This window comes from Serinus canaria, chromosome 2, assembly GCF_022539315.1.
Source record: "Serinus canaria isolate serCan28SL12 chromosome 2, serCan2020, whole genome shotgun sequence".
Lineage (NCBI taxonomy): Eukaryota > Metazoa > Chordata > Aves > Passeriformes > Fringillidae > Serinus > Serinus canaria.
This window is the reverse complement of record NC_066315.1, coordinates 16,184,124-16,198,440: the sequence shown is the minus strand read 5'-3', so window position 1 is coordinate 16,198,440 and position 14,317 is coordinate 16,184,124. Positions and strand designations below refer to the sequence as shown.

General features: G+C 39.5%; 1 protein-coding gene across 5 annotated transcripts in view; it reads right to left on the bottom strand.

Moving 5' to 3' along the window:
- Positions 1 to 3,839: 3,839 nt before the first annotated feature.
- The window catches only part of MPP7 (MAGUK p55 scaffold protein 7), a 145,609-nt gene continuing 135,131 nt past the window's right edge, over positions 3,840 to 14,317 (bottom strand). For all 5 annotated transcript variants that reach the window (XM_050970515.1, XM_050970514.1, XM_050970517.1 and 2 more), the window contains 5 exons: positions 13,030 to 13,110; positions 11,119 to 11,212; positions 9,939 to 10,047; positions 8,350 to 8,493; positions 3,840 to 6,953 (listed from right to left, as the gene is read on the bottom strand). In XM_050970515.1, coding sequence (XP_050826472.1) covers positions 6,774 to 6,953; positions 8,350 to 8,493; positions 9,939 to 10,047; positions 11,119 to 11,212; positions 13,030 to 13,110 — 608 coding nt within the window. In that variant the 3' untranslated portion in view covers positions 3,840 to 6,773. The remainder of the gene's footprint in view (positions 6,954 to 8,349; positions 8,494 to 9,938; positions 10,048 to 11,118; positions 11,213 to 13,029; positions 13,111 to 14,317) is intronic.

The window sequence follows — 14,317 nt, the reverse complement described above, 5'->3', positions numbered from 1 at the left end:
CATGACAAGATGCAGGCTCTTGGCCTTCAAAATCTCACCTACTCAAAAGTGTGGTCAGGCTCTGTGCTTTTTTCAGTGTGGTTTGAGCTGGGGTTGATTCCAGCTGTGGCCAATGATGATCTGAATTCAATGAAGTCAAGAGAAGACAATAATTCAGGTTCAGTTCTGGTTTTTGACAAAACAATGGTTCAAATCAATCTTTGGTTTTGGTTCTACTTCCTGCTTAACAGCTGTGTAAAGAAAAACATCTGGAATAATAACCCAGCAGGGCCTATAAGAGAGGCTGCTCTTTCATACTGTCCAGATAACACCAATAATAACAAACTGGCTTTCCAATAACAACTGGCTTTCAAGTCAGTTTTCAACAACAACAATGAAAAAACCACAACCAAACAAGAAAACTCCTTTTGTGCCTTACAGTCACTAGTGGCCAGGCCGGCAGGTGGGACTTGGAGCATTCCTGCCTCCACTGGCACCAGGCAAGGAAATGGGCCAAGACCAGCCCTGCTGTTCTGGCTCTGCAGGAAGGAGGCAGAGCACAGCTCATACACACAGCTGATTCCCTCCTGCAGTCAAGCTGCCAGAGTCTGGCTTTTGTGAGCCCTCCCCTGTGCCTGGGCACTGCCCAGCATGGGTGAAGCTCTGCCAGGGAGCTCCAACCACCTGATCCTCCTGTGAGATGCAGAATCCTTGATCTGACAGCCCCCTTAGGCCAGCACTGCCTCTGTGCCAGCTGGTAGGAAGAGCTGTGCCCAGTGCTTCTCCTTGCACCTTCCCACTGCTCTGCCACCTCTCCCACTTTTTTCAGTGAGCCCTTTGAATCTGGGACTGTCTTTGTTCCATGTTCATTTGCCTAGCACAGGCCAGCCTGGTTTCAGGAGTAGGGCTCCAGACGCTGCATCAAATTACATTTGGTGGGGATGTATAAACCATCCAGGGCATGCAAAGCTCTGTGGAGTGGTCTCAACCCATGCTCACATCTGGGCAACTGCCCCACCAAGAATGTCAGCCTTGATCGTGAAACATGACTACTCCCACTGCCCAAGCTTTAGACCAATTTTAGGAAACTGTAGTTGCTTAAAAACAAGCCAGTAATGGAAGTCTAGAAAAGGGAGAGGACACACCAGGAAATGTCCAGAGGTCACAAAGAAAATGAGAGAACTGACGCCAATGGCCATTGCCTTAAATGAGAACCCCTGAAGCCAACACTGGCTGCATAAAATTTACAACTGCTCCTGGTCTTTTTTACCACATGCTGCTCTCATGCATCAAACAGGCCAAAGGGACCTCTCAGAGCAATTCTATTTTCATGGGACAAAACACTGCTCAGGTGCTCTCCATCTGGAAAAAGCACTAGCTCTTCACTTCTGTTTCAGGAACACACCACCCCTGTGTCCATTGGGAAGGAGGTAATAAATGTCCTTGTATCAAATTTTTGATGTCTGTTTTTCTAGACCAGTTAATTGTCCCTTTTCTCCTCCTTATATAACTGAATTACTAAATTGGAACTGTACAAGGGTGAAGAGGAAAACAAAGAATGAAATTGCCAATGACTAAACACAGTTTGGTAATTTTGAGTTAGAGCTGCGATTGCTGTACTCTTGTTGCAAAAGTTAATGAAGTTAGAAGAAAGTAAAGCAGCATTTTGGCCAACATCACCAGGATTACTCCTCCTTCTGAATACTACATTTCAGCTCCATAATTTGGACAATTTTAGCTTTGTTTACCAATGAAGATTTACTGGTGCTTATTTGTATTTACCAAGGAAGGAACAGACCAGGTCCTGACCAGCATCTCTGACCTCCTGTTCAGTGGTTTATGAAACTGAAGATGCATTTTCAGGGTAGTACTTGCATTTGTAACATTCTCAGTTCATCTCTGCCATACTCACAGACCCTCCCTTTAAAACACATACCCAAAGTTTTTATGAGCCTGTGTATAATCCTATAGAAAGCTTGTAAGATTTTTGTTAAAACACAAATCTAAATTTCATTTAAAAATTATTGGATGCCTTCTGGGTTTTTTTTAGCATATTCAAGTACTGAATATTAATACAGCTACTGAAAAGAGTTCTAATTACAAAAGAAATTGTGACCTAATTTTCTCTATTTCTTATCAACAAGTTTTCAGATACTGTTTGAGCCATTTGAACCCTCTTGGAAATTCTGAGGATATTTTTCTCCACATATTGAAACGTGTAGCTGACAGCTTCTGCCACTGAGTCCTTAAAAAGTCGTTTAAACAGACATAAGTGTACAACTGAAACAGAAGCAAAACAAAGTCTCAATAATCACACAGATCTACCCTCTTTGTACAAATGTTGGATTTCAGCTACAGAAAATACCATACTACTTTACTATAGAGATGTAAAATCATTCCATAGAGTCTTCCAAATATCCAACTTGTATTTCAGACACAGATATCAAGAGGGGAAAAGTCTCCAGCTGTCTAGAACTCCAAATTCTCTCATTTGTACTGCCATTTAACATAAGACAAAATTTAAGACCAGACTTTAACTGTTTCCAAATGTTTTTTGTGTGTTTTTCTGCTGAAACCTTTAACTGTTATCTAGCACTAGAATTCTTAGACAACAAATACACCTACAGTCTCCCTTTAATTTTGTGTTCAGACATTTTTCTGTTGAATGCTTGGTATCATACATTAATCATGGTAATATATGATAAGTATGTAATGACTCTGAGAGCAGAAGGATCTAGGGCAAATTTCAAGTACAAATTACTTTAAGCACTGATACACAGAAAACTCTTAATCCTGTGGGGAAATGACTGTAGAGAGAGCAGTAGCAAAAATAGACTAGACCACGTTTAATTTCAAACCTCTGAAGAAACTATTCATCCTTTGAAACAATCTCACAAAAGCTAAATACGAGCTTTACTGAAGAAAAAATTCTCCACACACAGTAGAAACCTGAACAGAAGTACACGTGGGAAATGCAGAATAGTGCACTGAAATAAAACAGAAGGTGCTTAAAAGTCTTCTCTCTAATCCTAGTATGTGTTAGGCCACTCTTTTTTTTCCTGGAAAAGGTATAACACAATACAAAAAGCATCTGAGTTCAAGCATTACTTTCTTTGAGTCCTACAAATGAGCACAACTTCCCCTGGGACTTGTGTGTGGCCTACAAGTTTATGTGTCTGGTGAAACACTCCGAGTCAACAACTTGGATAACACTCTGAGACTTTGCAAGCCCAGACCAGCTGATATTTCAGTTTGATCCACTGAGGTAAGCATTTCCCCTCAGAAAGAAAATGCTTTATTATGAGGTGGGCTATAGGAAAGGGTAAGCATCAATTCTGAGGAAGAGTTTGGCAATGAAAATTAAATATTAAGAGCTTTCATCCTTGTTCTGGGGTGCTTCGTTTTTCTACTTAAGATAATTGGAGCATTAAAGTTAATAGAGTTCCCATGAAATAACTTACTGTTTAGGCATTTTTCCTTTTAAAGTAATTTTGTTCATCCTGGAGAAGAGAAGGCTCTGAGGAGACTTTTTACAAGTCAATGTAGCACTGGAACAAGGGGGAATGGCCTTAAGCTGAAGAATGGTGGGTTTAGATTAGGTATTAGGAAGAAATGCATTACTGTGAGGGAGGTAAGACACTGAAACAGGTTGTCCAGAGATGTTGTGGATGCCCCATCCCTGGCAGTGTTTAAGGCCAGTTTGGATGGGGCTCAGAGTAACCTGGTCTAGTGAAAGTGTTCCTGACAATACCAGGGGTGTTGGAACAGGATGATCTTTGAGGTCCCTTCCCACACAAACCATTCTATGAGTCTGTGATACATTATGGAGCAATTTTCAAAAAAGAAAAAAACACCTTCAGTGGTATATCAATAATTTATTGTTTTGCATAAGAAGGTAAGATCAGATTTCAGGTAAGACATCAACCAAGGACCTGATGGTGAATTCAAGTATAGAGTTTGGTACAATATTAAAAAATACAACCCTTTGTTTGACTACTGCAAACAGCTAGAACACAATAAAAACATCTGGACTTGACTGTCAAAACATACATTTCTCTAAAAACCCACACAGCACAACTTGAATATGTGGAATATTGGAAACATGTTTAGTTGTCTTCATTCCCAAATTCTAAAGAGTCAAAGGAACAATCCACCCCCCTGTTCCCCTTGGTATCCCAGAACAGTTCAGCACAGCTCAGGATCCATCATGATAAGCAGGCTCCTGTCCTGTTGAAACTGTTTGACTATTTGATTTTTAGCTTTTGAAGCTAAATAATGCAATAATGTTGATTTTTAAAGAGCAATTTAGTAATGTAACTTTCTGACTCGCCAAAGACTGTGCACGTTTTACTCTGTTGGTTGGATCTATGGTTTTGAGATTCCCTTTCTTCTGCAGGTGTTACCATTCAGGAATTAGCTCCTGGCTCAGAGAGGGGGCAGGCAGCCATGGCTGTGGGAGCCTCCTGCCAGGATGTGCCTGGATCAGAGGGTCGGTGTCTCTGGGAGCTCCCACGGCTGCACAGGACAACAGAGCTGTGTGCAACATCCTCCCAGACCACACCGACCCAGGAATGGGAATTAAATTAATTTCAAAAAGACAGGAAAAACAGCCTGCAGGACAGCCAGAACTGTCCCTACCAGGGAGTCTGCAGATTATTCTAGCATCTACTTCACAAAGAGAAAAGCAGGTCCCTTATGCAAGCGTTGACTGTACCCCAATGTTCCAAGACAGCCCAAGTTAGGAGCAATGCTAATAGTGTTTTAGTGAGGACTAAAGCCCCTCCTGTTGGAAATGACCACATCCTGAGAGATGCCAAGGGTCCTCTCCATTTCTAGATATGGTGAAGGCACTTGGCATCTCACAGACAAAGGCAAACTGACCTACTGAATTCCATATCCCCTGAAAAATAGATTGATTTTCAGTGATTTAAAAAAAATAGAAAATGTTTGCTCAACTCAGATAATCTCTATGCAATTAATTTAATCGACAAATTCCTATTTATGTTACAAAAAAGTTTAAGTCCACCAAGAAAATGGTGAAATTTGACAGAAGTTACAGTAGAGCTGTTCAAGCAGAGCATGTGTCCATACTGGGACTCAGTACAAATGTAACTCTTGCATAAACTTTTCCAGACTCCTAGGGATTTTCCTGTTGTTTCTTGCATTTCATTTGTTTTATAAGACTCTAAGCCAAATGCAATGGCCCACACATTAAATACACATTTAGAATAAAACTGCAAAACCTCATGGCTTTATCAGCATATGAACTGAAATAAAATATTTACATGGAATGTTGAGCTCCATTTACAGAGACTGTTTCAAATTACAGACTAGTAATCTCTTTAATAAATGATCACATTGACAAGAAATTTAAAAACTTAACATCCCTTTTCAACCCTTTCATAAATATATAAAGTTTCACTAAATTCTTTTTTTCTTTAAACAAGACAGCTATATTCTCTTTACAGATTAACATGAAATAATGGTTTCCTGTTTGAATGCCACAGATGGGATGATCTGAAGTCAGCAAGTTCCTATACACATTCTGTACTTACAAGACATATTCACAACACAATACACAGGTGTTAGTTGGTCTTTACATCTGTACTCATTTCCTGCAGATCAGTAGTAGGTAAAGAAAAATACCAAATTATCTATATTAAAAATACATCCTCTAATATATATTTGCTTAACAATGACACATCAAATCTTAAAATGGAGTTTCCAACTGTCTTGTTTCCAGTGACAAGGATGTTTTTTACAGTGAACTCTACAGCATTAATTTATTTTTGAGTGGAGACAAAATACATGTTACACTACTAAAAAGTATCAGTATATACTCAACAATAAAAAGAATTAGTCGCTTTCAACTGCTTCTCAGATGTCCAAGGTTTCTTCATTGTTTGAAAATTTCTGATGGGAAAATTGTTCTAAAGTGTGCCAAAAATATTTAAAATCAATTTAAAGGGGAAAAAATTATTGTCTACTTTGTTGCTATTCACATCCCTTTGCCACTGATTTTACAGAAGTTTAATCCCAAAGACTTTGAAGTTATATACACACTAACCCACATTTTTTCCTATTTAAATAATTATTCCCATGACTTTTCTTTGTTGTGCCACAGAGCATGCCTGAAAATATTTTTAATCCATGCATACTCACAGCTGAGTGTTTCACTATTAAGCCACTGAATACATCTTTATTTCCATGATTATGATAATTGCAAAAGAATATTTAAATCAGTCTGTACATGTAAGACAAGGTTCACATCTAGAAAAGTAAAAACACATTGATACATAATTAAAACTATGGTGTCTTCCTCATAAAAATGTTGGTCTCTTTTGCCTATTTCAGTTCTCTCAAGCACTGAAAGGGCGATAATTTCCAAGTGCTGGTGTGCTCTTGTATGGGAACAGTTATGCTTAAAACCACTGAAGTGCTGATCTCCAGCATCAATTTGTATCTTCTGCAAACTCTGTGTTAAAAACACTCACCTTGGAAACACACAGATGATGATAAAGAGGTGGTTGGCAGTTTTGCTACACTAGTATTAGCTCACTTTACGGAGCACAGTAAATCTCTGGTTTAATCTGACTGTTCTGCCCCAAACCGTGGGCAGCAGAATTGAAGACACAGGAAAACAAGACCAGTTCCAAGTGCATGAAGAGTATACCTGCTGCTCAGAAGAGCTGAAATCCCTCCTCCCAAGAAAGTAGCCATCCAGTAAAAGCTTAACCATGCCCAGGGTTTAGATGCTGATACAACAGCAGAGGTTTTGTCTGCCTAAAACATTACTATGAGTGTAGCCAGCTGACAGGAACCCAGAAGGTCTCAGTCTCCAACCTGTCAAAAGTTGTTTTAAGCTCACTGTAAGCTGTAGTGAGGTCATCGTTGACTATCACCTTGTCAAAAAGGTGGCCGTACTGGCTCTCCATCACATGGGCAGATTTAATCATTTCATGAAAATCTTCCTCCTAGTAAGAGCAGCGCAATAAAGATCAGTGCACAGCCAGTCCATAACAACCCTGCATAAACTCTTTCTGTATTAAACATGATCTAATTGCTTATTTCTTATCTCATCAGGAGATGGAAACTGTACCTCTAATTAAAAAAAAAAAAAACAGATTACCATTACAAGTGATCTCAGAGAGTATTCTGATGAGTTGACTCAGCTCAACAGGCAACTCTTTCATCTCTCCCTTTGTAGTGACACAATTAGTCACTGCACAGTAATTATGGAGACATTTTCTTTTAGCAGCACCAGCGGAAAATGTTTCTAGCTGTTTACTTTGATGATACATTTAAAGTTTCATTATGTTAATCTCAGCTTGCTATTAGCACTTACAGCACAGCCCTTTTAAGAGCTTGGTAGGAATAATCATTCTATGCCTTGTTTGATCTGGCTTAGTGGATTTCTCTTCACGTTTAGGGAGGGAACAAATCTTCATAATTTGTTTAAATGACTGTGAGAGATGAAACCTGTCCTAACTCAACAATGGCCTGAAGGTTGCTTTTAAGAACAAACTCCTCTTAGTTTTTATATACCACAAACCAATGTTTTCTTACAGAATGCAATTTCCAAACTATTCCAAATACACATTCTACACAGATACAGTCTGTGACTATATCTGTGACTCACTTTGAAACAAAACCTAAAAAATCTTAAGTAACACCTGAATGAGGAAAAATGATACACACTGTAAATACAAATAAACAATCTAACAATGATCAACTTTGCTATAGATTCTATTAAAATATAATTTCATCATAATACAAGGAAGCAAGTATGTTAATATTGGGTAATATTATTTTTTTCTGACTATTCAGAAAACCTAGAATTTGTTCCTTACTTAGGTATCTTCTTCTTTCTTACAATGTTCCATTTTTCTATACCATTTTGAAAACCCTCTATTTCTCTTATCCACAAATATGGGCTTTTTATTAAAGGACCATTTACTTTTTCAATTGTTTTTTTATGTTTGCATTTTCCTCTAAATTTAGATCCCTTAATACAGTTGACATAACAATAAATTCTTTTATTTTAATAGAAACATCTAAGCCTAGGTACAATTATTTTAAAGGAAACCCGCAGCATTAAATCTTATAAAGATATGCTTGCACTGTGGGGGTTTTCTAATGACACAAAAGTCAGAGGAGCATGGAAACTGTGAATACCCATGAGCATATCAAACAATGAAAACACCACAGTAAATGGGCAATATGGGAGAGGCTGAGAAACAGCAAGATGCTCATGTAAGCCCTGAAAAGTGCTGTCAATAGGAACCAGAGATCACCTTTATTTTCAAGGTAAACTGCTACAAGTAAACTCCTGATAGGTTCTCCTGATTTACCATGTCTAATTATACTTACAGTAAAGGGTTTTGCAGTTCCCTTATCATCTTTACTTGAAATAATCTTGGCATTTTTTCTGGTTTCTCTCAAACGGTCAAGTGATGGAGGTTTTATGAATATAACAAATGGTTTAAACTCATATGTCCGCAAGTGTTTCACTGTCTGGGAAGAGGAAAAATTTTAATTAATTAGTTTATTTTGCACAATGGAATTTACTGTAATAAAAGAAACTCCCCACTAACCACAATAAACCCATAAAGCATTTCTAGGCAGGTATTTTTCATTTACTGCCACCCTGCTCTGCTGACCAGCACTGATTCATCTAGGAAGAATTTTCAGAATGGTAAGAAACTCTTTCTCCAAGGGTGATCATTGGTCTTGATTTCCACATGGCTGCTGGTAAGCCCCATGAAGTCTGGCAAAGTTTGAGTCATGCACACCAGTGCCACTGGCAGTGAGAGGATGGAGAGGAACAGCAGGTATTCAGGGGAGAAGGAAAAGTTCAACCCATTTTAGCAAGAATAACCCTTTCTGTACCCATAAACATCAGCAGAAAGAGGTGTCTGTGACACTTGTTCACAAAAGGTCAATAATTTTACTCTTCAGTACTGTGTGCCCACCACACAACTCCCTGCTGTTCATTTTCTCTGAGTGAGCTGTGTCTGGTGTTAGAGGCAGGTCTATGATTCAGCTGCAGCACAGGGTGGATGGTCAGAAGCTTTCTAATCTCTCCACACTGCAACAGTCCACAGGAAAACTCCATGCTGGAGAGTGGGATCCCAGAATGGTTCACAAGCTTGGGTCTCCAAGAGAATTTAGAGCTTTGCAGAAACACAGGCTGTGTGGGACAGGCAATGGACTTGTCAGCTCCCCTCCTCCCCTGGCATGGGCTATGGCTTTGCTGGCTGCTCCTCTGCCAGGGCAGCCCCTGCCCTGCTCCCGGGGCACAGCCCCGCATCCAAAACTGCCCCGGGAGCTGTGCACAAGCTGCCAGGGCTCAGAAGCCATACACTGGCCACCCTTGGAGAAGAGATGCTTTGGCTAGGTTTAAACAAACTAGTCCAGCTCCTAGAAGCACTGTGGTTATCAGGAGCAAAAAAATTCCCAGTGGAGCTGTTCAGTGGGGTTGAAAGACAAGGTCAATGAATGAAAAAATGATTTAGAGAGGAATATTCTTAACAATTATCCAGCCAACATCACATTTAGTGCATTCCTTGACTCATGTCCATCCTGCATGGAAACCCTTGGCATAAACAATCTAGTGAAACATGTGAGAGAGAGTTGCTGGACTTAGTGATAACTCAAAACTATTCTGAAATTAAAGTTTCTGAGACAATCTCTTGCCCAAACTAACAGAAAGATAAATGGAACTATGGGGGCATTCTGTAATTAAATCTTTAGTATTATGCTGCAGGCTTCCAATTCCTTTATTTACTGGCTATATATTTATCCATTTTCAGAGAGCCTTGCTTAGATAAAGCTAGCGAGAAAACCCACTCAGCAATCATTCAGTGTGGGATAAAGCACACTTTGAGAAATATTTTTTTACCAGAATTCCAATATGCAATATGGGGAAGTACAAGAGTTCAGAAGACATGCTTACTTACATGAGGTTGCACATCCAACAAACAAACTTTGTTTTTAGCCAGAACTGATCGAACAGAGTCTAAACTTGTACCATAGTAATTGTTCTTATACTCGCCATACTCAATAAACCTGTGGCAGAAGGTAAAAACAACTGGAATAATTTCCATTTTCTCCAGAAAAAAAGCTTACCAGTATGCTTTATAAGATTTAATTCAGAAGCAAAACTATTTTACTTTACATGAGAGTTCTACCGTGTTTTATAAAGGAAATGCTGTCAAGTACTTCAGCATGTCAATTTTAAGAAATCTTCCACTTTACTGCTTTCAAATCAGTAACACCTGCTTGTATTACAGTTAAAGAGAAAAAAGCACTGTAGTCCAACAGCCCACTAATGTTTTCCATCACCTCTTTTTCTGAACTAATGCAATGCAATAAAACAGTGGATAAGCTAAACAATAGAAACTACTGAAATTTCATTGCACACTACAGAATATCCAAATTCTCTGTCTCAGAAGAGGAGGAGTGATGACGGTGCTGGTGGAACCAAGGCGGCTGGTTATTTGCTATAAAAGTACAAGCACTATTTGCCAGAAAAGCAAAGCACAGTTTGAAGTTTCAATAAAACCCACAGCTTTGTGTCTAATACACTTTTGCCCTCTGAAACTGGAGCAGAATTTCAAGCTACAGAATTTTACAGGCTGCTGGAGAGCACGATGCTACCATTGTCTCTTCATTTTAGTTTACTTTCTGGAGGGTGTACAGGCAGGGCCTTCACTGTAGATCTCTAAATTCAAAAGCAGAGGAAGTGCCTGGCCTGAAAGAGAGCAGAACTATGCAAACATTGACTCAGGCACGTCTGCAGCACTTCCACACCCCCCTTTGCTAGAGCTGCAGTGCTTTACTGCTATGACAGAAGATGCTCTATTAAAAGAATGCTCCCCCATCCCAAGCACCTATAATTTCAGGGTCTCCTTGAGGAGCTGAGGTACTGAAACTACTTGTAAGCTTAAAAACTCTTGTGTTTGCACATACTCCATATTTTTCCCCAGCTGCTTATATAACAACATGTAATTTTAACACATCTTCAAATCACTGCAACTTATATCCACTTTGACTTATTATCTAAAATAACAACCAGCCCCATTTTATAATAACCCATTGTTTTAACTGCTGTTCTAGTTAAAAATCTCTTCAACATACTTGTTATTCTGTACATCTGTCTCAAACAAGTGCTTGGAAATGAAAATGTATTCGACACCATCACTTTCCTGGCTTCTCCTTGGACGGGTAGTGTCTGCAGTTTCATCATATTGAAAAAAAAAAAAAGGAAAAAGAAGCACAAAACAATATAATGTAAACCAGTTCAAGAAAAGCTGAAAAGCACAGACTCTTTCTGCAATACTAAGCATAGCACTTCTCTCACTTCTGAAGCACATAAGGCTGCTCTGGATCTGGTAGGCAGCACACAAGCACATGACAGGATTGAGTTTTAAATGCATGCAGGAAAATGAGGAAAAACCTATTGGATGAGTATCAGATTATCATTTTTTATTAACTAGTGGAAAAATCCAATAAAATGAGGACAGCTGAATAATAAAAGGAACAGCAGTCCATAACAATTACCCCAGCCTTGCCTCTTGTTAAACTTATTAGCATATGAGACCATAAAGGGAAACAAAGCACACCATCCTGATTTATAAAATGTTATGTTCATTAACAACTCTTGTAGCTATGGTATGTGAAGCATGGTAATAAAAAAATAGGGTGTGAACTTTATGTTTTAGTGCTTTTCTTTATCCCGTGATCAAAACAGAATTCCATTTTCTTTCAGTAGCCTTGTATTATTCACACTTCTTACTTTCCCCCAAGCAGGGAAAAGGGTTTTGCTTGTAATATTTGTGGAGTTGTCATTTATGATTAATGAACCCATTAAAACATCCTTTTTTGAACAAGTTGAATACTACAACATCATGCATTCTTCATCACATATGGACATACAAAACCTGCTTGCAGCCACACAGACTTAAATGCCATTTGACCTACCACTCCTCTTCTTAGGCTGACACAATGAGGAACATTTCCAAGACAGGAACCCCTCTCTCTCCAAGTCCTGACTTACTGAATTTCAGGGAGAGGGATTCCTTTACATGTTTGTTTTAACTTATAACCACAAATTTGGAAGAGAAAAGAGAGAAGGCAGCTTGATGAATACTGTCAACTTTTAGAGAAATATTTTTGGGCAAATGATTGCATATACTTCAATGTATTAAATATTTTGGGAACATATAGATTTTTTGCTATTGTTGCTTTCAACACCCAGTTGAAGCAAATGTATGCAAAAGAAATTTCTTGCCAAACTAAATGCATTAGTTTTTCTACTTAGCAAATTCATTCATACATATACACTTCACAGAATATCTGCACTTGCAAAAAACCTGAGAGAGAATCTCCCAAATTCAGAATGTTGGAGCCATATTTGTGAAGGATCCCTATAGAAGGCACAAGTAGAAAGCAAACTAAGAAATCAAAGTCTAAAACTGTTGAGTTCTTCATATTAAAGAAAACCCAGTAAAGAATTGTAGAAGTTGATAAACACAATGTTACTCTATTTTATAAAAATCACACTACTTGGTCAGAGAGAGGAAAGAGGAAAAAACATCCCCAGATGATCTCTTCTAAAGCTAATAAAAGGGATTTAATTAATTTATTCACTGGATTAAACTGTTTATGATCAATCTTCATTTTTCAGCCTAACAGATAAAGGCCAGTTTGCTGAATGCAAGCATTGGTAACAGAGTACATTTCAGTGTTTTACAGCCAAATCCAGGGTGTTTTTCAGCTGATTTTCATTAAGTAAACCTCAATGACATCAATCATGCTAAAACTTGTACTGAAAGTGTACTGCAATGCCTCTGAGCCAAAAAGCTCTATCAGTTAAATCAATGCTATTTAATGCAGAACTGCAGCAGCACTTCTAAAAATAAGAAAAGAAATTTGGATGCCAAGCATGCATTTAGAGACCCAAATTTGAAAGTACCTTAAAGGTAATACAATAATAAAGGCTAATGATGCAAGTATATCATAAGAGAATAGGAGAACATTTTTACTTACGTGGCACTGTTACCCCATAGTGCTGGGTGTCACTGATTAGCAATTTCCGTTTAAGTTCATTCAGTCCAACCCCTACAGGACCTGAAAGAAAAAAATTGTCCTTTTTCCCAACAGTCAGTTGTCCCTTGTCTCTTCAAGTGCAAGTATGCTCCAAGGTAAGACTTCATAGCCTATAGCTGTGACATTACTGCCTTTTAGTGAGTGATTTGGAAACGCTCATGGTTCCAGCCTCTCCTAGTATATACAGAGCTGACAAATTTTGGGGGATGCAGTTGGCAGTGACTCTGTTCTGACTTTATTACTGAGGAAATATCAGTGAAAATAAGTCGCCAGAAAAGCTGACTTTCTTTTCTGCAGCAGCTACCCTCAGCGAGCACCCACCTCCATCTCAGCCCTACTACAAACCCCAGCATGCCAACCTGCAGCTTTCCACAACAAAGACTGGTTTGGCTGTTTATTTTACCAGAATACCCTCAACTTGCAGATTCGAGGACCCCAGCTGGCATGTGCAAAGCTGGCATCTGCACTCTGTGTGTCAGCAGGGCCTCACTCCCTCCTGCTCCTGCATCCCTTGCCTGCACCAGATGTCCCTGGGGACAATTGTTTCCACCTTCCCATGCCCTGGGAGCATTGCTCCTTCCAGCCCCTGCTGCAGACAGGAACACTGCCTAGCTCCTGGCTGCCTGTAGCTGTCACCATCCACCTTTCAACTGTGTGAGGGTGGCATTGCATGGAGAGAGGAAGGAAGGGCAGTACTTGCCAGGTCACAACCCATTTGGAATATGTGGGTTTCTTTCTTTGTTGTTGATTTTCTTTTAAACTGTGCTTGTCTCCTGCCTGCTGTCTGAACGGGTCCAAAGCAAATGTTTCCTTCTTCATGCGACTGCCAAAGAGAGACCACTCTTGGAAGAAGGATGGCAGGAAGAAACAAAGACTGCATGGAAGTTTTTTGACCCGTCTCCTCCACCTCCACTTGAGTAGTGCTGTACTGTAAGCAACAGAGCAAGATGTTCCTCTTGGCTTTTGAGCTGTCCCTAATTCTTAGTTGTTTGTCAGTGGTGCCTTAGGTCTCTGTGAGGGCACTCTGTCCTGTGAGGTCTCAAAGGCTCCACAGGCACTCACTGCCTGTCCCCAGGAGCCCTTCATGCAGGGCTCCAGCCTGCCTAACCACTTTGGTGACAGAGCCATGGTGTTTGCAGTGTGTGAAGGGAGCCCAGCTCTGCATGATCCTGCATTTCTGACAGTGGACAGCCTTCATTTCTACAGAGCCAGGTCAACAGCAGAAGGC